The sequence below is a fragment of the Bolinopsis microptera genome, chromosome 13 (assembly GCF_026151205.1).
Source record: "Bolinopsis microptera isolate Bmic1 chromosome 13, MBARI_Bmic_1.0, whole genome shotgun sequence".
Classification (NCBI taxonomy): domain Eukaryota; kingdom Metazoa; phylum Ctenophora; class Tentaculata; order Lobata; family Bolinopsidae; genus Bolinopsis; species Bolinopsis microptera.
In genome coordinates, this window is record NC_087084.1 from 14,807,374 (window position 1) to 14,834,430 (window position 27,057).

The window sequence follows — 27,057 nt, forward strand, 5'->3', positions numbered from 1 at the left end:
TGAATATCAGTTAAGATAAAGATGCTGGGAAATAATATCTTATGAAAATAAGGTGATAGACAAACAGATGTTTCCTCGCTCGGGGGCAATGCAGTTTCCTATCATACACAGTCAAAGCTAAAACGATCACGTGGTGTTATTACGAGTAACGTTATTGGTCAGGAGCCAATCCCTCCGGGCTATTTAAGCTTAAAATATAATTCTGTTTATTTTAATTTTTGTCTGGTTTTTCTGTTTACCTCATACTTGGTATCCTCACCTTAAACTCCGGAAAATTCTTGTTCTGTAGCAGTAGCTTTTGCTGAATTTAATGAATAAGGCGAACGTGGTTTAAATTGCTACAGCTGATTTCAATATCTTTGCTCAGTCTTACATGTAAAAAAACTAACTTCATGAATATTATCGGTCTACCTCCATCAATTCTGATAAGAGATGGATTAGTCGGAATCTTACGTCGGAATTTATAATCTTGCTGATATAATATATGAACGGTCTTAAAACAAATTATAGGCCCTTAAAATTGGCATTCTGAATAACAGTTGAACAGGTAATGTAATAACAATACCGTTATCATCTGACAATGTTCCAAAACCCTAAAAAGATAAGTAGATTTTTGGAGAATCACTCAGCAATCAGCATCAATACAAAGCAATTTCACGTCTTTTTCAACATTATCTGAGCGGTTTAATTACGGGCCTTGCTAATAAAACAATTGAAACCGTGTTTCGTTACATTTGATTAGGATATCTGGTATTTTTACTGATTAATTTGTCATACCCCTTATTGTTTCACGTAGTATCCCATCTCATAATTACAGCAATATTACTGGGTTATATATATATAGAAGCTAGGTCACTATCAGTAGCGATTCAGACATCATTCAGCTAGTTTGTGATAAGTTTGTCATGTGTGTTCCAGTTCAGTGAACTTTAGTAACTTTAGTGACTTTAGTAACTTTAGTGACTTTAGTGACTTTAGTGACTTTAGTAACTTTAGTGACTTTGTTTCAAGGTGGGAATATGAAGGGGGACAATGAGATGGCACCACTCTTTAATAAGGTAACATTTTATAGTTTTCTTGTGTTTAGTTGATAAACTTTGTCCGCGCCAATTTGGCTAAAATATGTGATTTTGAAGTTTAAACGCCAATGAAAACAGAGGAAAAGTATCGGGTGATCCTGACAAATATTTCCTTGTGCTTCAGAAATTTTATTAATCCATACACTAAATAATATATTTCCTTGTGTTTCAGGAAGGGTTTGAACCGAAGGTACAAAGAACAGTAGGAGTGCTAGCTGCCAGTGCTGTGTTATTTGGAAACTGTGTCGGTGCAGGAATCTTCATTTCTCCCAAAGGTACCCTATTAAGATTTTAGATATCTTCAGATTCTGTTTGATTACCAAAGTAAGTAAGACTCTAGTACTAAAATTACCGCTAATAATGTCCCAGGAGTCTACGAGAAGGCAGCAAGCCCTGGAGCAGAACTTGTTAATTAAAATGGTCCGAGAATTCCGAGTTTTCCAGTAGTATCAACTAGATACCATGCTCAGAGCTAAATAATTGAACTAAATAAATTTTTAAATAAACTAAATAACTAATAATTGAACTAAATAAATTTTTAAATAAATTTTCATTTCAGGGGTCTACGAGAAGGCAGGGAGCCCTGGAGCGGGACTGTTGATATGGGGACTAGCTGGTATTATTGCTACACTCTGTACTCTAGCCTACGCTGAGCTAGGTAATTATTGCTACACTCTGTACTCTAGCCTACGCTGAGCTAGGTAATTATTGCTACACTCTGTACTGTAGCCTACGCTGAGCTAGGTAATTATTGCTACACTCTGTACTCTAGCCTACGCTGAGCTAGGTAATTATTGCTACACTCTGTACTCTAGCCTACGCTGAGCTAGGTAATTATTACTACACTCTGTACTCTAGCCTACGCTGAGCTAGGTAATTATTGCTACACTCTGTACTCTAGCCTACGCTGAGCTAGGTAATTATTGCTACACTCTGTACTCTAGCCTACGCTGAGCTAGGTAATTATTGCTACACTCTGTACTCTAGCCTACGCTGAGCTAGGTAATTATTGCTACACTCTGTACTCTAGCCTACGCTGAGCTAGGTAATTATTACTACACTCTGTACTCTAGCCTACGCTGAGCTAGGTAATTATTGCTACACTCTGTACTCTAGCCTACGCTGAGCTAGGTAATTATTGCTACACTCTGTACTCTAGCCTACGCTGAGCTAGGTAATTATTGCTACACTCTGTACTCTAGCCTACGCTGAGCTAGGTAATTATTGCTACACTCTGTACTCTAGCCTACGCTGAGCTAGGTAATTATTGCTACACTCTGTACTCTAGCCTACGCTGAGCTAGGTAATTATTGCTACACTCTGTACTCTAGCCTACGCTGAGCTAGGTAATTATTGCTACACTCTGTACTCTAGCCTACGCTGAGCTAGGTAATTATTGCTACACTCTGTACTCTAGCCTACGCTGAGCTAGGTAATTATTATTACACTCTGTACTCTAGCCTACGCTGAGCTAGGTAATTATTGCTACACTCTGTACTCTAGCCTACGCTGAGCTAGGTAATTATTGCTACACTCTGTACTCTAGCCTACGCTGAGCTAGGTAATTATTGCTACACTCTGTACTCTAGCCTACGCCGAGCTAGGTAATTATTGCTACACTCTGTACTCTAGCCTACGCTGAGCTAGGTAATTATTGCTACACTCTGTACTCTAGCCTACGCTGAGCTAGGTAATTATTGCTACACTCTGTACTCTAGCCTACGCTGAGCTAGGTAATCATTGCTACACTCTGTACTCTAGCCTACGCTGAGCTAGGTAATTATTGCTACACTCTGTACTCTAGCCTACGCTGAGCTAGGTAATTATTGCTACACTCTGTACTCTAGCCTACGCTGAGCTAGGTAATTATTGCTACACTCTGTACTGTAGCCTACGCTGAGCTAGGTAATTATTACTACACTCTGTACTGTAGCCTACGCTGAGCTAGGTAATTATTGCTACACTCTGTACTCTAGCCTACGCTGAGCTAGGTAATTATTGCTACACTCTGTACTGTAGCCTACGCTGAGCTAGGTAATTATTACTACACTCTGTACTGTAGCCTACGCTGAGCTAGGTAATTATTGCTACACTCTGTACTGTAGCCTACGCTGAGCTAGGTAATTATTGCTACACTCTGTACTCTAGCCTACGCTGAGCTAGGTAATTATTGCTACACTCTGTACTGTAGCCTACGCTGAGCTAGGTAATTATTGCTACACTCTGTACTGTAGCCTACGCTGAGCTAGGTAATTATTGCTACACTCTGTACTCTAGCCTACGCTGAGCTAGGTAATTATTGCTACACTCTGTACTCTAGCCTACGCTGAGCTAGGTAATTATTGCTACACTCTGTACTCTAGCCTACGCTGAGCTAGGTAATTATTACTACACTCTGTACTCTAGCCTACGCTGAGCTAGGTAATTATTGCTACACTCTGTACTCTAGCCTACGCTGAGCTAGGTAATTATTGCTACACTCTGTACTCTAGCCTACGCTGAGCTAGGTAATTATTGCTACACTCTGTACTCTAGCCTACGCTGAGCTAGGTAATTATTGCTACACTCTGTACTCTAGCCTACGCTGAGCTAGGTAATTATTGCTACACTCTGTACTCTAGCCTACGCTGAGCTAGGTAATTATTGCTACACTCTGTACTCTAGCCTACGCTGAGCTAGGTAATTATTGCTACACTCTGTACTCTAGCCTACGCCGAGCTAGGTAATTATTGCTACACTCTGTACTCTAGCCTACGCTGAGCTAGGTAATTATTATTACACTCTGTACTCTAGCCTACGCTGAGCTAGGTAATTATTGCTACACTCTGTACTCTAGCCTACGCTGAGCTAGGTAATTATTGCTACACTCTGTACTCTAGCCTACGCTGAGCTAGGTAATTATTGCTACACTCTGTACTCTAGCCTACGCCGAGCTAGGTAATTATTGCTACACTCTGTACTCTAGCCTACGCTGAGCTAGGTAATTATTGCTACACTCTGTACTCTAGCCTACGCTGAGCTAGGTAATTATTGCTACACTCTGTACTCTAGCCTACGCTGAGCTAGGTAATCATTGCTACACTCTGTACTCTAGCCTACGCTGAGCTAGGTAATTATTGCTACACTCTGTACTCTAGCCTACGCTGAGCTAGGTAATTATTGCTACACTCTGTACTCTAGCCTACGCTGAGCTAGGTAATTATTACGACACTCTGTACTCTAGCCTACGCTGAGCTAGGTAATTATTGCTACACTCTGTACTGTAGCCTACGCTGAGCTAGGTAATTATTACTACACTCTGTACTGTAGCCTACGCTGAGCTAGGTAATTATTGCTACACTCTGTACTCTAGCCTACGCTGAGCTAGGTAATTATTGCTACACTCTGTACTGTAGCCTACGCTGAGCTAGGTAATTATTACTACACTCTGTACTGTAGCCTACGCTGAGCTAGGTAATTATTGCTACACTCTGTACTGTAGCCTACGCTGAGCTAGGTAATTATTGCTACACTCTGTACTCTAGCCTACGCTGAGCTAGGTAATTATTGCTACACTCTGTACTCTAGCCTACGCGAGCTAGGTAATTATTGCTACACTCTGTACTCTAGCCTACGCTGAGCTAGGTAATTATTGCTACACTCTGTACTCTAGCCTACGCTGAGCTAGGTAATTATTACTACACTCTGTACTCTAGCCTACGCTGAGCTAGGTAATTATTGCTACACTCTGTACTCTAGCCTACGCTGAGCTAGGTAATTATTGCTACACTCTGTACTCTAGCCTACGCTGAGCTAGGTAATTATTGCTACACTCTGTACTCTAGCCTACGCTGAGCTAGGTAATTATTGCTACACTCTGTACTCTAGCCTACGCTGAGCTAGGTAATTATTGCTACACTCTGTACTCTAGCCTACGCTGAGCTAGGTAATTATTGCTACACTCTGTACTCTAGCCTACGCTGAGCTAGGTAATTATTGCTACACTCTGTACTCTAGCCTACGCTGAGCTAGGTAATTATTGCTACACTCTGTACTCTAGCCTACGCTGAGCTAGGTAATTATTGCTACACTCTGTACTCTAGCCTACGCTGAGCTAGGTAATTATTGCTACACTCTGTACTCTAGCCTACGCTGAGCTAGGTAATTATTGCTACACTCTGTACTCTAGCCTACGCTGAGCTAGGTAATTATTGCTACACTCTGTACTCTAGCCTACGCTGAGCTAGGTAATTATTGCTACACTCTGTACTCTAGCCTACGCTGAGCTAGGTAATTATTGCTACACTCTGTACTCTAGCCTACGCTGAGCTAGGTAATTATTGCTACACTCTGTACTCTAGCCTACGCTGAGCTAGGTAATTATTGCTACACTCTGTACTCTAGCCTACGCTGAGCTAGGTAATTATTGCTACACTCTGTACTCTAGCCTACGCTGAGCTAGGTAATTATTGCTACACTCTGTACTCTAGCCTACGCTGAGCTAGGTAATTATTGCTACACTCTGTACTCTAGCCTACGCTGAGCTAGGTAATTATTGCTACACTCTGTACTCTAGCCTACGCTGAGCTAGGTAATTATTGCTACACTCTGTACTCTAGCCTACGCTGAGCTAGGTAATTATTGCTACACTCTGTACTCTAGCCTACGCTGAGCTAGGTAATTATTGCTACACTCTGTACTCTAGCCTACGCTGAGCTAGGTAATTATTGCTACACTCTGTACTGTAGCCTACGCTGAGCTAGGTAATTATTGCTACACTCTGTACTCTAGCCTACGCTGAGCTAGGTAATTATTGCTACACTCTGTACTCTAGCCTACGCTGAGCTAGGTAATTATTGCTACACTCTGTACTCTAGCCTACGCTGAGCTAGGTAATTATTGCTACACTCTGTACTCTAGCCTACGCTGAGCTAGGTAATTATTACTACACTCTGTACTCTAGCCTACGCTGAGCTAGGTAATTATTGCTACACTCTGTACTCTAGCCTACGCTGAGCTAGGTAATTATTGCTACACTCTGTACTCTAGCCTACGCTGAGCTAGGTAATTATTGCTACACTCTGTACTCTAGCCTACGCTGAGCTAGGTAATTATTGCTACACTCTGTACTCTAGCCTACGCTGAGCTAGGTAATTATTGCTACACTCTGTACTCTAGCCTACGCTGAGCTAGGTAATTATTGCTACACTCTGTACTCTAGCCTACGCTGAGCTAGGTAATTATTGCTACACTCTGTACTCTAGCCTACGCCGAGCTAGGTAATTATTGCTACACTCTGTACTCTAGCCTACGCTGAGCTAGGTAATTATTGCTACACTCTGTACTCTAGCCTACGCTGAGCTAGGTAATTATTGCTACACTCTGTACTCTAGCCTACGCTGAGCTAGGTAATTATTGCTACACTCTGTACTCTAGCCTACGCTGAGCTAGGTAATTATTGCTACACTCTGTACTGTAGCCTACGCTGAGCTAGGTAATTATTACTACACTCTGTACTGTAGCCTACGCTGAGCTAGGTAATTATTGCTACACTCTGTACTCTAGCCTACGCTGAGCTAGGTAATTATTGCTACACTCTGTACTGTAGCCTACGCTGAGCTAGGTAATTATTACTACACTCTGTACTCTAGCCTACGCTGAGCTAGGTAATTATTGCTACACTCTGTACTCTAGCCTACGCTGAGCTAGGTAATTATTGCTACACTCTGTACTCTAGCCTACGCTGAGCTAGGTAATTATTGCTACACTCTGTACTCTAGCCTACGCCTGAGCTAGGTAATTATTGCTACACTCTGTACTCTAGCCTACGCTGAGCTAGGTAATTATTGCTACACTCTGTACTCTAGCCTACGCTGAGCTAGGTAATTATTACTACACTCTGTACTCTAGCCTACGCTGAGCTAGGTAATTATTGCTACACTCTGTACTCTAGCCTACGCTGAGCTAGGTAATTATTGCTACACTCTGTACTCTAGCCTACGCTGAGCTAGGTAATTATTGCTACACTCTGTACTCTAGCCTACGCTGAGCTAGGTAATTATTGCTACACTCTGTACTCTAGCCTACGCTGAGCTAGGTAATTATTGCTACACTCTGTACTCTAGCCTACGCTGAGCTAGGTAATTATTGCTACACTCTGTACTCTAGCCTACGCTGAGCTAGGTAATTATTGCTACACTCTGTACTCTAGCCTACGCTGAGCTAGGTAATTATTGCTACACTCTGTACTCTAGCCTACGCTGAGCTAGGTAATTATTGCTACACTCTGTACTCTAGCCTACGCTGAGCTAGGTAATTATTGCTACACTCTGTACTCTAGCCTACGCTGAGCTAGGTAATTATTGCTACACTCTGTACTCTAGCCTACGCTGAGCTAGGTAATTATTGCTACACTCTGTACTCTAGCCTACGCTGAGCTAGGTAATTATTGCTACACTCTGTACTCTAGCCTACGCCGAGCTAGGTAATTATTGCTACACTCTGTACTCTAGCCTACGCTGAGCTAGGTAATTATTGCTACACTCTGTACTCTAGCCTACGCTGAGCTAGGTAATTATTGCTACACTCTGTACTCTAGCCTACGCTGAGCTAGGTAATCATTGCTACACTCTGTACTCTAGCCTACGCTGAGCTAGGTAATTATTGCTACACTCTGTACTCTAGCCTACGCTGAGCTAGGTAATTATTGCTACACTCTGTACTCTAGCCTACGCTGAGCTAGGTAATTATTACGACACTCTGTACTCTAGCCTACGCTGAGCTAGGTAATTATTGCTACACTCTGTACTCTAGCCTACGCTGAGCTAGGTAATTATTGCTACACTCTGTACTCTAGCCTACGCCGAGCTAGGTAATTATTGCTACACTCTGTACTCTAGCCTACGCCGAGCTAGGTAATTATTGCTACACTCTGTACTGTAGCCTACGCTGAGCTAGGTAATTATTGCTACACTCTGTACTCTAGCCTACGCTGAGCTAGGTTAACAATCAAAACTTAATAACTTTGCAATCATAACAATACAACTTTAAACAATGAGAAAATCTCAACCAGGGATATTCACAAATAAATGAATAAAATGATTGTTCCCCAGGTACGATGATACCCCAGAGTGGGGGAGAGTTTGTGTACATAAAGAAAGCGTACGGGAAACTTGCAGCCTTCCTCTTCTCTTTTTGTGCAGTCTTCCTTATCAAGTGAGAAACAAATCAGTGGCGAAACCACCTACTGCTCTATTAATCATTATCAATACTTAGCTTTTGTTTCTAGTTTTCTTACAAAAACTGATAACAAGTCTCGCGATAAAAGTAAACTCGTGCGCTGGTTATACCTTCATGCTAAGTCTTTCCTTCATTCGAATATTTTCATCTTCTCTGAGGGTCGCTCTTGAAGGACGACCCTGGCATTAACACTACAACTCTTCTCAGGCCTGCCTCAATGTCAGTGGTTGCCCTGGTGTTCGGGGAGTACTTCTCTCACCTTACTTTGGGGCATGCTAGCAACTTATGGTTTTCTAAAGGAGTTGGTGCTCTTCTTATAGGTATAGTCCTGTTATTTACAAGACTGACCAAAATAACGACCGGTAAACATTACGATAAATAAACATTATCCTCGGATACGTCTTTTTAAAAAACCCAGTTTATTCTAACCCCCTCCCCCTCCCTAGTGGTTCTAGGTATTTTCAACGTAGTGGGAGTACAGGCTATAACCAAGCTACTTAGTCTAGCTTCAGTGTTAAAGTTAGCGGTGGTGGGGTTCCTTATCTCGTGTGGTATCACTGTCCTTATCAAGGGTCAAGGTTAGTTGATATTATATGTGAAATATATTAAGACGCAATGAAATGATATTATGAAGGAGTATATTAGGACGCAATGAAACTATCACCACTAGATTAATATGTGATCTTTTGATTCACAGGTATGCGACAAGGGATCGTTCACATATTACACATTTTGCTTTTCTACGCCTCCTACCACCAAGAAATATTGTTCTTGACAGCTAACCACTACCAACAGGAGAAATAGGAAACTTCCAACCTCCCCTTTCCTTTGAAGGGTCCTCTACTAACCCCGCAGACTACGGGCTAGCATTTTACTACTGTCTGTGGACATTCCAAGCCTGGAATTCTCTAAACTACATGACAGGTACAATTCTTAAAGTTTTACTTTTTTACTTTTTACTTTTGCGACGAGTCCCCTAGTTCAGCAATTTGGACGAGTATCTCTCGGAGCATCTGATAATCTACACCATGACCATATACAGTATACACATCAGTGGGTGCCCCACGCGCTACAATTTTAAATACATGAGTTAAGTATTTCTGCTTTTAACAACCTCACAATGAAAATGTTGGCAAACTTCCAAAGTCAGACTAACAAGACCCTTACACTCCCCAGAGGAGCTGAAGACACCAGAGAAGACACTGCCAATAGGAGGGTTGGTGGGGATGGTAGCAGTGGCTGTCAGCTACTTTCTCTGTAACCTAGCTTACCTCATGATGTTCTCACTGCACCACATTGTGGATACTAAAACTATTGCTATGGTTAGTTGCTAGGTTACTAGTGTAGTTGCTAGGTTACTAGTGTAGTTGCTAGCTTACCTCATGATGTTCTCACTGCACCACATTGTGGATACTAAAACTATTGCTATGGTTAGTTGCTAGGTTACTAGTGTAGTTGCTAGGTTACTAGTGTAGTTGCTAGCTTACCTCATGATGTTCTCACTGCACCACATTGTGGATACTAAAACTATTGCTATGGTTAGTTGCTAGGTTACTAGTGTAGTTGCTAGGTTACTAGTGTAGTTGCTAGCTTACCTCATGATGTTCTCACTGCACCACATTGTGGATACTAAAACTATTGCTATGGTTAGTTGCTAGGTTACTAGTGTAGTTGCTAGGTTACTAGTGTAGTTGCTAGCTTACCTCATGATGTTCTCACTGCACCACATTGTGGATACTAAAACTATTGCTATGGTTAGTTACTAGGTTACTAGTGTAGTTGCTAGGTTACTAGTGTAGTTGCTAGCTTACCTCATGATGTTCTCACTGCACCACATTGTGGATACTAAAACTATTGCTATGGTTAGTTGCTAGGTTACTAGTGTAGTTGCTAGGTTACTAGTGTAGTTGCTAGCTTACCTTATGATGTTCTCACTGCACCACATTGTGGATACTAAAACTATTGCTATGGTTAGTTGCTAGGTTACTAGTGTAGTTGCTAGGTTACTAGTGTAGTTGCTAGGTTACTAGTGTAGTTGCTAGGTTACTAGTGTAGTTGCTAGGTTACTAGTGTAGTTGCTAGCTTACATCATGATGTTCTCACTGCACCACATTGTGGATACTAAAACTATTGCTATGGTTAGTTGCTAGGTTACTAGTGTAGTTGCTAGGTTACTAGTGTAGTTGCTAGCTTACCTCATGATGTTCTCACTGCACCACATTGTGGATACTAAAACTATTGCTATGGTTAGTTGCTAGGTTACTAGTGTAGTTGCTAGGTTACTAGTGTAGTTGCTAGCTTACATCATGATGTTCTCACTGCACCACATTGTGGATACTAAAACTATTGCTATGGTTAGTACCAGCGGCCAGTTTCTAGTTTTAATAATGGATTACAAAGTTTCCTTTTGGCAATTTGGTAACCTGTTGACGAACACATAACACATAACACATAACGTATGGCACAGGGTGGCACAGGGTGGCACAGGGTGGCACAGGGTGGGTTAACTCATAACTGTGTGGTTATCATCCGTCACCTAATTACTGAATTGCCGTTCTTATCGACTGTCAGTCATTTAGCCCAATCTTGAGCAATTCGTGCACGCCGTTTTGTGCACGCCGTTTTTTGTGTATTTGTAATGAGCCTTTTGCTTCAGGATAGTGGGTTCATAGCGTTTGGTAGAGCGGGTGAAATAATAATGACTCTAGGACTGCTGGTGTCGTGTCTAGGTTGTGTCGGAGGTTCTATCTGCTGCATTTCACGGAATCTTCAGGTAAGGACAATTGTTAAAACAAAGTTGGAAATTCCAGGAATTTAAATTTAGAATTCCTTAATTCAGTTTGGAAATATTTTAATCGGAAGAGGAACTTCTACTGACGTCTGACCTCTTAGACGCCAAGTCCTCTAATAATTTAATGCATTTGGCCCTGTGCCTCATATCTAATTATTGAACAGTGCAGGCGTACTTTCTGGAGTTTACCGTTATCAGTACTGTTAATGTTATCAGCCTGCAAACAAATATTTTAATACCAACTTTTAGGAACATTTGTCGGTTGATAAACTTAGTATTTTCTATAATTGAAATCAGATTCAGATGTGGAGTATTTCCGATATGAGTGTTTCCTACTTCCATGGGAGCAATTACTAAACATTTTCAACCTTCAAACACAAGTACTTTACTTGTAATTGTACTCAAATACAAGGAAACATCACCATTCATCCTTCAGTGTACCGCGGACTCTGGAGTGTTTCCTACTTGTATGGGAGGGATTAGCAAACGGTTCCAAACTCCCGTTAGAGCTATAATAATCGAGGTAAGAGATTGATTATTTCTTTCGAGATACGTCGTACCAAAGATATAGTGGAAAAATCAAAGTGATTCTCTCACGTTGAAAATTAAACTCGACGAAGAACCACAAAGAAAAAAATAGTTCAGTGCCAAACCCTAATTTCAAACACAAGGAAATATTTCCAAACTGTATCTCTCTCAGTGTACGACGATGTGCCTGTACATGTTATTTGACGCGAATGCCCTCATCCCCTTCCTCAGTACAGTAGAGTGGCTGTTTTACTGCGTTACTTTCTCAGTTATTCTCTACTTGAGATACAAGCACCCTGATACGCACAGACCCTTCAAGGTGAGTCACATACTACAACACCATTAATAACCTTCCCGCTCTTTAAGTGGACATGGAGGGAGTGTTTGATCATTAACAACCTTCCCGCTCTTTAAGTGGAGGGAGTGTTTGATCATTAACAACCTTCCCGCTCTTTAAGTGGACATGGAGAGAGTGTTTGATCATTAACAACCTTCCCGCTCTTTAAGTGGAGGGAGTGTTTGATCATTAACAACCTTCCCGCTCTTTAAGTGGACATGGAGGGAGTGTTTGATCATTAACAACCTTCCCGCTCTTTAAGTGGAGGGAGTGTTTGATCATTAACAACCTTCCCGCTCTTTAAGTGGACATGGAGGGAGTGTTTGATCATTAACAACCTTCCCGCTCTTTAAGTGGAGGGAGTGTTTGATCATTAACAACCTTCCCGCTCTTTAAGTGGACATGGAGGGAGTGTTTGATCATTAACAACCTTCCCGCTCTTTAAGGGGAGGGAGTGTTTGATCATTAACAACCTTCCCGCTCTTTAAGTGGAGGGAGTGTTTGATCATTAACAACCTTCCCGCTCTTTAAGTGGAGGGAGTGTTTGATCATTAACAACCTACCCGCTCTTTAAGTGGAGGGAGTTTTTGATCATTAACAACCTTCCCGCTCTTTAAGTGGAGGGAGTGTTTGATCATTAACAACCTTCCCGCTCTTTAAGTGGAGGGAGTGTTTGATCATTAAAAACCTTCCCGCTCTTTAAGTGGAGGGAGTGTTTGATCATTAACAACCTTCCCGCTCTTTAAGTGGAGGGAGTGTTTGATCATTAACAACCTTCCCGCTCTTTAAGTGGAGGGAGTGTTTGATCATTAACAACCTTCCCGCTCTTTAAGTGGAGGGAGTGTTTGATCATTAACAACCTTCCCGCTCTTTAAGTGGAGGGAGTGTTTGATCATTAACAACCTTCCCGCTCTTTAAGTGGAGGGAGTGTTTGATCATTAACAACCTTCCCGCTCTTTAAGTGGAGGGAGTGTTTGATCATTAACAACCTACCCGCTCTTTAAGTGGAGGGAGTGTTTGATCATTAACAACCTTCCCGCTCTTTAAGGGGAGGGAGTGTTTGATCATTAACAACCTTCCCGCTCTTTAAGTGGAGGGAGTGTTTGATCATTAACAACCTTCCCGCTCTTTAAGTGGAGGGAGTGTTTGATCATTAACAACCTTCCCGCTCTTTAAGTGGAGGGAGTGTTTGATCATTAACAACCTTCCCGCTCTTTAAGTGGAGGGAGTGTTTGATCAATCAAAAAAAACGTACTCACAATAGGACACAATCACATCCTACTTCTTGTTCCTAACAGCTTGGATTAATATTTCTGTCTCTCTAGAGACCCCCTTTATTAGTTCAACTAATTACTTAATTAAACTAATTTAACTAATTTCCTCCAGGTCCCAATATTTATATCAGTTATACTATTCCTGATAACTGGAACTTTTGTAATCCTACCCCTCTTTTCTCAAAGCAGCCGCATGCCAACTATACTGGGTACTTTTTAATATCATTAACAAATTAACGAATCGAAAAAGTAAATTTACAGCCAAGTTTTATATTTCAGCAAAAATTTTCGAATCTAAAATGAAAGCTGGAGTTGAAATTTGAATAATTTAATTATTATTTGCAGGGTTGATGTGGTTACCGCTCGGGGCCCTGATGTACGCTGTCAGATACTATACCTCAACGCACTGTAAAGCTTTGACATTGTGAAAGATATTGCAGATGTACGCTGTAAGATACTACACCTCAACGCACTGTAAAGCTTTGACATTGTGAAAGATATTGCAGATGTACGCTGTCAGATACTATACCTCAACGCACTGTAAAGCTTTGACATTGTGAAACATATTGCAGATGTACGCTGTCAGATACTATACCTCAACGCACTGTAAAGCTTTGACATTGTGAGCTGATGTACGCTGTCAGATACTATACCTCAACGCACTGTAAAGCTTTGACATTGTGAGCTGATGTACGCTGTCAGATACTATACCTCAACGCACTGTAAAGCTTTGACATTGTGAAAGATATTGCAGATGTACGCTGTCAGATACTATACCTCAACGCACTGTAAAGCTTTGACATTGTGAAAGATATTGCAGATGTACGCTGTCAGATACTATACCTCAACGCACTGTAAAGCTTTGACATTGTGAAAGATATTGCAGATGTACGCTGTCAGATACTATACCTCAACGTAAAGCTTTGACATTGTGAAAGATATTGCAGATGAACGCTGTCAGATACTATACCTCAACGTAAAGCTTTGACATTGTGAAAGATATTGCAGATACTATACCTCAACGCACTGTAAGGCTTTGACATTGTGAAAGATATTGCAGATGAGATCTCAGAAATTAGAAAAGATCCGATCTTGCAGCGGCGTGCATTTATAGGTCAAACAGGGTGGGCCAGAATTAAAGTAACGTCAGGATATTCTGTTACCTGGTTACTTGTGGACGACTCTGTATATTTATAATTTGTTGAACTATTATAATTTAACGTTTGTTTTATTTGAGGAATGACCTCCAGGACAGGTGTATGTTGACACAATTTTTATTTTACTTATTCACATATTCAGTAATTTGTATCTATATTCATTTACTAAGCTATTCTCGTTGTCATTAAATTGTCAAAGAGGTTTAAAACAAGACAGACATACAGACAGAAGACAGAAGACAGAAGACAGAAGACAGAAGACAGAAGACAGAAGACAGAAGACAGAAGACAGAAGACAGAAGACAGAAGACAGACAGACAGACAGACAGACAGACAGACAGACAGACAGACAGACAGACAGACAGACAGACAGACAGACAGACAGACAGACAGACAGACAGACAGACAGACAGACAGACAGACAGACAGACAGACAGACAGATTTACCGGTACACTAGTTCCAGCAGCCACTACAACGAGTCCCATTATGTAGTCGTTAAAGCCAACAATACAGCCGAACCTCTCAACTAACAATACCATTCCGTAACTTAGTACTGCTATCCATAGCACACTACCTGGAAATATGAACATTTAACACGTGACTTCCAAATAAGGGCATAAAATAACGCCGACCTCATTCTGACAAGTTTCAGTGCAGGTAATTGTATTTTAGTGCGAATGTCACTAAATTGATTTTAAAGTATATCTTGGTTTATTGGACTAAATTGGATCCACACATTATTGATCTTATATCGTACTATGATTTACCTCTTTCATTCTTTACAGTTCATAGAAATGGACAATGGACATGTGATGTAGTATGTAGTATGTAGTATGTAGTATGTAGTACGTAGTATGTAGTATGTAGTATGTAGTATGTAGTATGTAGTATGTAGTTTGTAGTATGTAGTATGTAGTATGTAGTATGTAGTACGTAGTATGTAGTATGTAGTATGTAGTATGTAGTATGTAGTATGTAGTATGTAGTATGTAGTAAGTAGTATGTAGTTTGTAGTATGTAGTATATAGTATGTAGTATGTAGTACGTAGTACGTAGTATGTAGTATGTAGTATGTAGTATGTAGTATGTAGTATGCAGTATGCAGTATGTAGTATGTAGTATGTAGTATGTAGTTTGTAGTATGTAGTATGTAGTATGTAGTACGTAGTACGTAGTATGTAGTATGTAGTTTGTAGTATGTAGTATGTAGTATGTAGTACGTAGTACGTAGTACGTAGTACGTAGTATGTAGTATGTAGTATGTAGTATGTAGTATGTAGTATGTAGTATGTAGTTTGTAGTATGTAGTATGTAGTATGTAGTATGTAGTATGTAGTATGTAGTATGTAGTTTGTAGTATGTAGTATGTAGTATGTAGTATGTAGTATGTAGTACGTAGTATGTAGTATGTAGTATGTAGTATTTAGTATGTAGTAAGTAGTATGTAGTTTGTAGTATGTAGTATGTAGTACGTAGTACGTAGTACGTAGTATGTAGTATGTAGTATGCAGTATGCAGTATGTAGTATGTAGTATGTAGTATGTAGTATGTAGTATGTAGTATGTAGTATGTAGTACGTAGTATGTAGTATGTAGTATGTAGTATGTAGTATGTAGTAAGTAGTATGTAGTTTGTAGTATGTAGTATGTAGTATGTAGTATGTAGTACGTAGTACGTAGTACGTAGTATGTAGTATGTAGTATGTAGTATGTAGTATGTAGTATGTAGTATGTAGTATGTAGTATGTAGTATAACATGTGATGTTGTATAAAACCCCAGATAAGATACCTATTGAAATTTCCTAATTCTATTTGTCGCTGCGTGCTGCAGGGAACAGAAACTAGTAAATACTAAACCTATACAATAATAATATAATGTATAATGTATAATGTATAATGTATAATGTATAATGTATAATCTAAACCCAAACTCACCAACGAAAGAGAGCAAATAATACTTCTTGAGATGAGGTTTCATAGTGTTAGGTATAGTAAATGAGAAGAGGAGCTGGAAGGGGAAAGAAGCAGTGAAGTAGAAGATATTGATGAAGTAGCGGAGGAGGGAGCAGGCTCCGGCGGGTCGTTCTGGCAGGCTGGTTAATACTTTGGGGCAAACCTGGGGTATCATGAAGGTGTTAGGGGGAGGGGGTCATACTTGTAATATAGGGGGGGGGGTCATACTTGTAATATAGGGGGGGGGAGGGAGGGGGTCATACTAGTAATATCACGACGTATAGGGGAGAGTTCCTCAAAATTAAGATGTAAAAGTCCAACACAGGATAAATAAAAATTCCACCAACAATCCCACAAACCTCACAGCAGCAGACTGTGACCTCATCAAAGTCCTCTTCCTCCCCCTCCGTCTCCGTGCTCTTATCACGCGGCGGCGTGACGTCACGCGGCAGATTAATGACGTCACGTTGCGTGTCCGTCCCGGGAGAGGAGCTACTACTGTGCCGCGCCTCTCCGTTAGTTTTCGTAACGTCGTCCACACAGACAGAGTCCAGACTCTCGCTCTTGTGTACTCCAGGGTCACGTGACCAGGGTTTCTCCTCGGGTTCTGTAGAGGGTTCGGATTGGTAGACATTGGACCTGCTGGCGTCTTCTAGGGGGCACCATTAGCAACATCTTAAATCTTATGCGAGGGGGGGGGGGGGGGGGGGGGGGGGCACCATTAGCAACATCTTAAATCTTATGCGAGGGGGGGGGGGGGGGGGTGCACCATTAGCAACATCTTAAATCTTATGCGAGGGGGGGGGGGGGGGCACCATTAGCAACATCTTAAATCTTATGCGAGGGGGGGGGGGTGCACCATTAGCAACATCTTAAATCTTATGCGAGGGGGGGGGGGGCACCATTAGCAACATCTTAAATCTTATGCGAGGGGGGGGGGGGTGCACCATTAGCAACATCTTAAATCTTATGCGAGGGGGGGGGGGGGCACCATTAGCAACATCTTAAATCTTATGCGAGGGGGGGGGGGGGGGGCACCATTAGCAACATCTTAAATCTTATGCGAGGGGGGGGGGGGCACCATTAGCAACATCTTAAATATTATGCGAGGGGGGGGGGGGGCGGCACTATTAGCAACATCTTAAATGTTATGAGAGGGGTGGGGGGGGGGGGGCACCATTAGCAACATCTTAAATCTTATGCGAGGGGGGGGGGGGCACCATTAGCAGCATCTTAAATCTTATGCGAGGGGGGGGGGGGGGAACCATTAGCAACATCTTAAATCTTATGCGAGGGGGGGGGAACCATTAGCAACATCTTAAATCTTATGCGAGGGGGGGGGGGCACCATTAGCAACATCTTAAATCTTATGCGAGGGGGGGGGGGGGAACCATTAGCAACATCTTAAATCTTATGCGAGGGGGGGGGGCACCATTAGCAACATCTTACATCTTATGCGAGGGGGGGGCACCATTAGCAACATCTTAAATCTTATGCGAGGGGGGGGGCACCATTAGCAACATCTTAAATCTTATGCGAGGGGGGGGGGCACCATTAGCAACATCTTAAATCTTATGCGAGGGGGGGGGGCATCATTAGCAACATCTTAAATCTTATGCGGGGGGGGGGGGACCATTAGCAACATCTTAAATCTTATGCGAGGGGGGGGGGGCACCATTAGCAACATCTTAAATCTTATGCGAGGGGGGGCACCATTAGCAACATCTTAAATCTTATGCGAGGGGGGGGGGCACCATTAGCAACATCTTAAATATTATGCGAGGAGGGGGGGCACCATTAGCAACATCTTAAATCTTATGCGAGGGGGGGGGGGGCACCATTAGCAACATCTTAAATCTTATGCGAGGGGGGGGGGGCACCATTAGCAACATCTTAAATCTTATGCGAGGGGGGGCACCATTAGCAACATCTTAAATCTTATGCGAGGGGGGGGGGGCACCATTAGCAACATCTTAAATCTTATGCGGGGGGGGGAACCATTAGCAACATCTTAAATCTTATGCGAGGGGGGGGGGGGGCACCATTAGCAACATCTTAAATCTTATGCGAGGGGGGGGGGGGCACCATTAGCAACATCTTAAATCTTATGCGAGGGGGGGCACCATTAGCAACATCTTAAATCTTATGCGAGGGGGGGGGGGGGGGCACCATTAGCAACATCTTAAATCTTATGCGGGGGGGGGGACCATTAGCAACATCTTAAATCTTATGCGAGGGGGGGGGGGCACCATTAGCAACATCTTAAATCTTATGCGAGGGGGGGGGGGGGCACCATTAGCAACATCTTAAATCTTATGCGAGGGGGGGCACCATTAGCAAAATCTTAAATCTTATGCGAGGGGGGGGGGGGCACCATTAGCAACATCTTAAATATTATGCGAGGAGGGGGGGGGCACCATTAGCAACATCTTAAATATTATGCGAGGGGTGGGGGGGGCACCATTAGCAAGCATCATCTTAAATCTTATGCGGAAAGCTTACCTCCTCATTCTTCAAATATTGGGCGGGCATTTTGGTTTCAATTAAAAGTTAAAACTCAGAGCACTCTATTCCCGACCAATTAAGTAACGCTTACCATACTAAACGTTACCATGAAACTTAATGATTTTCGAAATATTACCGCGACCTATGATATAGCATTACACTAGGATCAAGAAGTGTCAAATTTATCCAGAACTGAAATCATCATTGTCAGGAAATCAGGAGTTCTAGCTAATTTAAAATCTCATGGCTATTGCACTTCGCAGTTTCATATTACTAATGTGAATACCCGTGCCAACTGACTAATCTGCGAATGAGTAATACTTGCCTAGAGAAAAATTGGGAACTTCAAGACCAACTAATTTTGGGAGGAAGTAAAATACATTTTAATTTTTTTGTTTCTCCAGTCTTTTTGCCCGGGCTCTTTTCAATATGTCTGTACCTCACGACTACTCCAATAAAACGGTGTACGGAATTCAGAGCACAGCAGCGAGATACACGTGGGCAGGATACTGTCTCCTCGTTCTTATCTCCTCCCTCATTGGAGACACTACTATTCTCATAGCAGCCATAAAATACCAAGTATTCAAACTCAACCGACTCCTGGTGGTTATGATCCTGCATTTAACGGTGTGTGATCTGCTGTTCTGCATTGTATCTCCCGTTCTGCCCATGATAGTATCCATGATAGCTGATGACTGGGTCCTAGGAAGATGGTTAAGCTTTGTACAGGTTTACTCTTCATTTTATATCAAAGCTGTTGGAATGTCCCTTATCTGCGCCATGACTTGTACCAAGCTGGTTGTCCTTCATTTTCCTTTGAGAGCTAGGTCAGTAGAAACAAGACATGCACATATCGGATGTGCTGTTGTCTGGACTTTATTGTTGAGTCTGCCAGTTACCTTGATATCCTTTTATGGAGACAACGTCTTCTTCAGCTATCAGCATTACAGTAACAGTTTTGACACAAGTTCCTGGAAGTACCTAATGCCAGTGCTGATTGGGATCTTCATGTTAGTCCCACTAACTATAGTCATCATCACAACCTCTCTGCTTATCAGGTATCTGATCAAATCAAGGATAACTTCAACACGCTGCCAGGCAGCACCAAGATGGCAAGGAATCGCCACAGTCTCTCTGACAGCTCTCATCTACTGTATATCCGTCCTACCATACGCGATCTACCGTATAACTGCGTCCTATTTTGAGAAACAATCTGCCGTTCACACTACCTACTATCAGGGACAAAAGGATTTCGCGGCATGTACGAAATCGCGAAATTTCCCATTCTCCGCGACAAATTTTATGTATAGTTTAATGTATAGCCTGTTAACTTTCGCGGTACCGCGATTTTTGGCCAAAATAATCGCGAAATCCTTTTGTCCCTGCCTACTATAGACTAGCTCTATCTTGTAGCTTCCTTGATATAGTCAGCAACTTCATCATCTACTGTGCTACTGTGAGGAGCTTCAGGCAGTGGCTAAGGTTGAAGATACGGTGGTTTTACCAGCTTGTCACCAACCTTATCTCTAATAACGGTAACTTATATTGAATGTTTTCAGTGTTGAAAGTTTAGTTTCTTAAATCCTGGAGTAGTCATTCGTGTCCCTGATATTTGGGTTAATTCTAACTTATATTGCTTTATTGTTGTTGATCAATTATACGTGAATATTGATTTTCGATACTTAATTATGAACCTTTAGAATGATTGAGTACTATGGTTTATTAATCAAAAGCAGTAATAGATAGTTGGAGTATGGTGTATCAACGGAGTAGTAATGATTATTTTTCAACAGGGACATTTTAATTATTTATAAAGGAGTATTAACTACTATACAACAGGGACAGTGATGGAGACAGTTGAGGTGTGAACGAATGGGAACATAGAAGAAAGGACAGCTCAAAGAATGAGGAAGATTAAGAGACCCAATGTTTTTCATTCAGGACTATTTCACAATCTGTGTTCAACACAACATGTACATTTTGAATAGTCTGTCTTGTTTATTTTTTATTTGTGTTTGTTATGATTTCCGTGATGGTAAATGGTTTTAGTTTTGTATTTCATGTTTGGCGTAGGTTAGTGTTTTTTTCGTCCTTTATCAAAAGTTTACATTGCTGAACATTCAACTATTTGTTCTGTTTATTTCTGATTGCCAATAAAACGTGTTATCGACTGATTTTGATATTGAAATTAATTTCGTGAAGCAATAGTATCCCTTGTCCAATTACCAGTTGCAACAAATCGAGCGAAAAAATAAAATGTATGTAAGATAGCGACTTTCAGACAACGAGACTTTTTGACATTGCGCCCCTGAGTTATCTCAAGACAACTAAGAAATAATATGCAATGTCTGACAACTGAACCTATTAAAACATGTTTAAACAAATAATTAGTGAAATGTTGGTGTACCTATTACACAATACACATGTACATTGTACCTATGAAGAGATAAGTGTACCTATATGAAGTGTACCTATATAAGTGTACCTATATAAGTGTACCTATATAAGTGTACCTATATAAGTGTACCTATATTAAGTGTACCTATATAAGTGTACCTATATAAGTGTACCTATATGAAGTGTACCTATATAACTGTACCTATATGAAGTGAACCTATATAAGTGTACCTATATGAAGTGTACATATATAAGTGTACCTATATGAAGTGTACCTATATAACTGTACCTATATGAACAGATAAGTGTACCTATATAAGTGTACCTATATGAAGAGGAGGATCGTCTGTCATACTACCAATACCGCTACTCCCTGAGCTCTGAGTCCGCATCATTGTCATGGGAACCCCCAGTCCTTTAGGGTACATCTCAACCCTCACATCACTGAAATAGTGACGTCATTAGTTGTGACGTCATTCGTTGTGACGTCATTCGTTGTAGAGATGTTATTTTAAAGTATGCAAGTTGTAGCAAGTGATTTATCGCTACTTTTTAAATTATTTTCTGCTGATACCATGGTTTCAGCCCTCATGCTTTACCATTGTTGCTCCTTTACAATATTTACATGTTTAACATATTTTAATGGTCAGTTTTAACAACATTCCATACCAACTATTTTCAATAACATGTAAAGCGGTTTATTTTTCATTCAATACAATCATATCATGATCATAACACATTTCCGAGATAGTTTTACCACATCATGCAATTGACCGATAATTGAGAAATTTAATATTATTTTATTTTTTATTCCACAGCATCACATACAGAGAAGAATCATTTATTAGATTATAAAAGCGCTCCTTTATCAAATATTCCATCAATCAAATAGTAACAAGCTACCATTCAGCTGAAAAATTTAATCGAATAATTAATCAATTAGTTTAACTAGCATTCATCATATAACGGGTTACCATGGTGACCGCGCTGGTTACCCTGGCAACGTGTTCCCAGCGCAGCACGTCACTTACCGGAGCGGCACATAGGAGACACTGACACTGAACGAGTATACTAGTATTACTACACATCAATAGTGGGGGATAAAACCGGACTATTTAACAGTTCAAATAGAGAAATAAATTTAAATAATGAGCTTGGAAAGGGCGCTTAGTGACAGGTGTTAAATTGTTAATGTCACGTGACCTCCACTAATATTACTAAGCTTCACATTTACAGCGGGATATAAAATGTTTTGTTTATTTTATTCAGCGTTAATTAAAGTTTTAAGTGAAAAGTTCACAGAGCCATTCTCCAGACACGTTAAAATATTAACGAACCAAATTCACAATCATCAGCTGTTATCTTTAAAAAACACATTAATAAATAACTATTAAATAATTATTTAATAATTGAATAATTACGAGCTTTTTTACCTGCTATTATTATCAGTTGGAGGAGTAACTTGTACAACTGGTCCAATACTATTATCCGATAACACGTGAACCTGATTAGTAGAAACAGTGAGAACAGCAATTAGCAGCTTCAAATTATCAGTTTAACGAATAGGGAGGATGGAAATATCTCAAATTATTGTAGCCCCATGAACCTGCAGATTTAAAAGTCATACCTTTGTATTTTCGACTTCTTCGGCTTCAGCATGAGGAACATCTTTAATACAGCAAAGACATCTGAAAAAAAAGCAGCTATTAATGTAAAGTCACCGAATCGAAGACAATTTATATCATCAGCCCATTAAAAATGTATGCTGACTTGAGATGTATGGCCACCCAAGTAGAAAAGTAAAAACAGCGTGTCTCTAAATCGGTTACTCGTGCTTTCGAAGTAAGCTAAACATTTGGTGCAAGCAACTAATTTTCCCAGAGTCAACTTTTCTTTTCCGACCACGCTTGATGCACATGCAAACGCGCAATTTGCGCGCGTCGAATACCAACTTTTGTGCAAGATTAAAACACCTATTAAACCTGCGCGCGTTCCATTAAGTTGATGCATGCTTTTAAATTTTCAGTCCTGACCAAATATCTACCTCATGAATTCGAAATACCTAACAGAACCAAATAGAAACTGTCCTCGACTGACCAAGGTTCCAGTCTCCGCTTAAACTAACTCACACTACAAACCACACAGTATGCGCTGGAGAAGAGAGAGTCATCGTCAAGCAACGCATGTATAACAACTTGGATTAACATGGCTAATTATGACAGAAACTGATTACGTTTCACCGATAGTTCTTACCGCCATGACGTCAAGCTCAATTAGTGCCTGTTATTGGCTGCTCGATCACCTCACTTCAAATCTAACGACCAATGTATAACTCTCTTACTCGCTCAAATAATACGCCTCCAATAAGTGAGATAGCTCGAGTGGAGAGAACACTTGCTCTCTGTTTATCTCGACCTCCTCGTAGCTGCAGGCATAAAATGAATAAATGTAGAACGAGTATACAAATAATACTAGTACTATACAATATATACAATATATACAATATATACAATATATACAATATATACAATATATACAATATATACAATATATACAATATATACAATATATACAATATATACAATATATACAATATATACAATATATACAATATATACAATATATACAATATATACAATATATACAATATATACAATATATACAATATATACAATATATACAATATATACTATATATACAATATATACAATATATACAATATATACAATATATACAATATACTATATAGTATATAGTATATATACTATATATTACTAGTTAAGTACTACTACTCCCTGGTCGAGGTTTAATAATGTTTTATTAGTTCACATTTCACAGGTCATACTAGCATGTTCGCAAGGGAGGAGTGTGTGGTATTTATGGTATGTGAACTGATCGAGAGGGGATGTAATATGAATATGCAGGTGAATAACTACAACTATGAGCATGTGAATGAATAATTAAGATGCAAATAAAGTGGAGATTGAACAGTTGAACATGTTATATGAGAACAACATATCTAGGATGCATACAATCTTATGTGTTAAGGTTTATCATGTGTAGGTATACTTTACCATGTGGCTGGATAAAACAAGTGAATTACTAGCACGATCAGTCCAAATCAGGAACTTCAATCCTTTTCCGTACTGTAAAGTACATTCTGGCCCATGTACTTTACAGTCGTTGTAAGAACTCCTACACTCTTACACAGCTATAGGTAGTGTATTCGCCCACTGGGTATTAGCCACTAATTAATTAGCCACATGTAGGATGTTGTGGGAGAGTTTGGTAGCATTGTTTGTAAATCGTAATTCCTTGCATACTAAAAGCGTGGTATTCAGGTATTTGGCGCCATTCCAATATTTTTGTGGGATCCTTTTTTGCGAGTTTCTCTACTCCATTGAGTAACACAGGGAAATGGTGAACATTTCGTACCATTGTACGTGAGGGCGGTTTTGTTTTTTTGAGAAGATATTCTAATAACGTATTTAGATTAACTAGATATATCTTTTCAAACCAAGTAATGTTACTTGTTACAGTAGACAGAATAGTAGCGTCAGGTTATAATGTTGTATTATATTATAGCATATAATATTGCTACTCAAGTAAGCGTCAGACATTCAGTATTCGGGAAACCATAAAATGAGCAATATCTGAGATTGCAGACGATGTTTTGAAGACGAGACTCAGTACTTGCAGTTTGGGGGGTAAAATGTAAAATATTCGAGATATTATTCAATACACAATATCTAAAAAATGTGAACTGTGAAATATAAAAATTTAACCGTTAAAGTTAAATCTAATCGTAAAATACAGTGAAACTAATCGTAAAATACAGTGAAACTAATCGTAAAATACAGTGAAACTAAAGAGAAAGAGAAACCTAAAGAGAAAGAGAAACTAACCCTCCGAGAATGTCCAGCAGCTTAAAGAGAGCAGGGTTAAACTTAAGAGCCAGGATGTAAATACCGTAGTAAAGTAGCGTCACCAGACTCTCTAACCACGTGAACATTCCTGAAATATTATATTAGCAATATTTATATGTGAATATATTATACATGGATATTTTCACCTCACCTTTTAGAACCGCTCTGACATGGTTAGTACCTGACACTTGTGTTAGTTGCTAACCATATGGGCGGTATACAAGCACATTATTTCATTCTTATATATAGGTGAGTTAGTAACAATTATTTTATACACAAGAAACGCTATTTTAATTCTTAGGACGCGAGGAGGATAAGGGTATAAATGAGACATTAGTAATAGTAACCACTAACAATAGTTACTAACAGTAGTAACCATAGTTACTATTCGCGTTGTTAAGATTAGAAAGAGTACCCTCCAAAAGTTACTCAGTAACAACCTGCGTTACCATAGTTACCATATTTTCAAGGAATGAGAAGAAATTGTATAACATGACTGCTCATGTGAAGTTACTGTGAAATCGAAATTGACTTGAACAGTTTATGATAGCTTATTGAATTATAAATTTAATAAAGTTTAATACCACAGATGATTCTGAAAGAACCATACCCCTCATACCCCTCATACCCCTTATACCCCTCATACCCCTCATACCCCTCATACTCTCCACACTTATTGTAATTAATCAGCATACCCCTTATACCCCTCATACCCCTCATACTCTCCACACTTATTGTAATTAATCAGCATACCCCTTATACCCCTCATACCCCTCATACTCTCCACACTTATTGTAATTAATCAGCATACCCCTCATACCCCTCATACTCTCCACACTTATTGTAATTAATCAGCATACCCCTCATAACCCTGGTGTTGTTATTGACTTCTAGAACAACTTTTCTCTCCACACTTTCATTAATCAGCATCCTCCTCCTAAAATAATCAACACACAATCCAGGCGGAGCTGGCGAGACACTGGCCATCATTAATATCCCCTCGCTTTAAAAGAAGGTTAACTGTATCCTGCATGCAGAGACCATATCCAGCGGAGGAAGTGTCATACTTGTCATGATACTGGTCACGTGGCACTTCCTGAGTCACGTGACACTACCTTTTGGTCACGTGACACTACCCAAAGGCCAGATTAGCTGCCAGATTAACTTAAGATGTGTCGCCTGGGAGGAAAGGAAGTGGGGGAGCGTATTGGGGGATATTAGGTTGATAAAATATGTATATATTATAAATATATATATTTTATATTCTTTAGAACTCTAACTTAGAGCCTCTATTATATACTATTCCTAACTAGGGGTCAGTGAGATAGCACCGCGTATTAAAATTACTTGGATTTCTACCGCTTTGATAAAATGACTACAAGAAGATGGGGAGATAATATTGTTGATTTATATAATATAGATTATTCATTCTTTAGTGTAGATTAACTTTGTTTTTATACATTTTACTAAGTGTGAAGAATCAACCATACGTTATTGATATTGTTGAGATAATTAATGATAAATTGATATAATAATAAATGACTGTAATATTTTTATTGAGGCACATGCCACCCCATCGCGGGTTTACTACTAGTGGCAGGCACGTAGCCCCCCCCCCCCCCCCTGGCTACGTGCCTGGACAGTGGTTAACAAGGTAATCCTACAGTTGAAATAAGGATGATTCCATCTTCTTCTTCGTAGGGGGCTGTGCTCATTATCACTATTGGACAGATCATGACCACTGTAAGATAGAGTATTGGAGCCCTGTGCTTACCCCGGTAAAATAAAGTGGTTCATTGTCTCCTCTACCTTCATACACTAAATATTATGCAATAGTAATCTCCAGACTGAATATCAATTTAGACAAATTAAAGATTTTAATTATATTTAGT

General features: G+C 40.1%; 2 protein-coding genes across 3 annotated transcripts in view; one reads left to right on the forward strand and one right to left on the reverse strand.

Annotated features, from left to right (window-relative positions):
• LOC134824901 (sodium/potassium/calcium exchanger 1-like) overlaps positions 1 to 27,057 on the reverse strand; it is a 113,428-nt gene that overhangs the window by 34,111 nt on the left and 52,260 nt on the right. Inside the window, exons 7-14 of one of the 2 annotated variants that reach the window (XM_063836907.1) lie at positions 25,145 to 25,253; positions 22,867 to 22,927; positions 22,673 to 22,743; positions 22,271 to 22,297; positions 21,565 to 21,683; positions 16,697 to 16,944; positions 16,320 to 16,500; positions 14,832 to 14,959 (exon numbers count right to left, since the gene is read on the reverse strand). In XM_063836907.1, the coding sequence (XP_063692977.1) occupies positions 14,832 to 14,959; positions 16,320 to 16,500; positions 16,697 to 16,944; positions 21,565 to 21,683; positions 22,271 to 22,297; positions 22,673 to 22,743; positions 22,867 to 22,927; positions 25,145 to 25,253 (944 nt within the window). The remainder of the gene's footprint in view (positions 1 to 14,831; positions 14,960 to 16,319; positions 16,501 to 16,696; positions 16,945 to 21,564; positions 21,684 to 22,270; positions 22,298 to 22,672; positions 22,744 to 22,866; positions 22,928 to 25,144; positions 25,254 to 27,057) is intronic. The other variant, XM_063836908.1, reaches the window with a different exon arrangement.
• On the forward strand, positions 1,016 to 13,655 carry LOC134825398 (b(0,+)-type amino acid transporter 1-like). The gene is made up of 13 exons (XM_063837576.1): positions 1,016 to 1,058; positions 1,252 to 1,354; positions 1,639 to 1,737; positions 8,171 to 8,273; positions 8,505 to 8,617; positions 8,744 to 8,875; positions 9,093 to 9,221; positions 9,474 to 9,619; positions 10,954 to 11,070; positions 11,525 to 11,611; positions 11,789 to 11,935; positions 13,340 to 13,436; positions 13,573 to 13,655. Exons 1-13 carry the CDS (start codon positions 1,020 to 1,022, stop codon positions 13,653 to 13,655), a joined length of 1,395 nt encoding a protein of 464 aa, XP_063693646.1. The 5' UTR covers positions 1,016 to 1,019.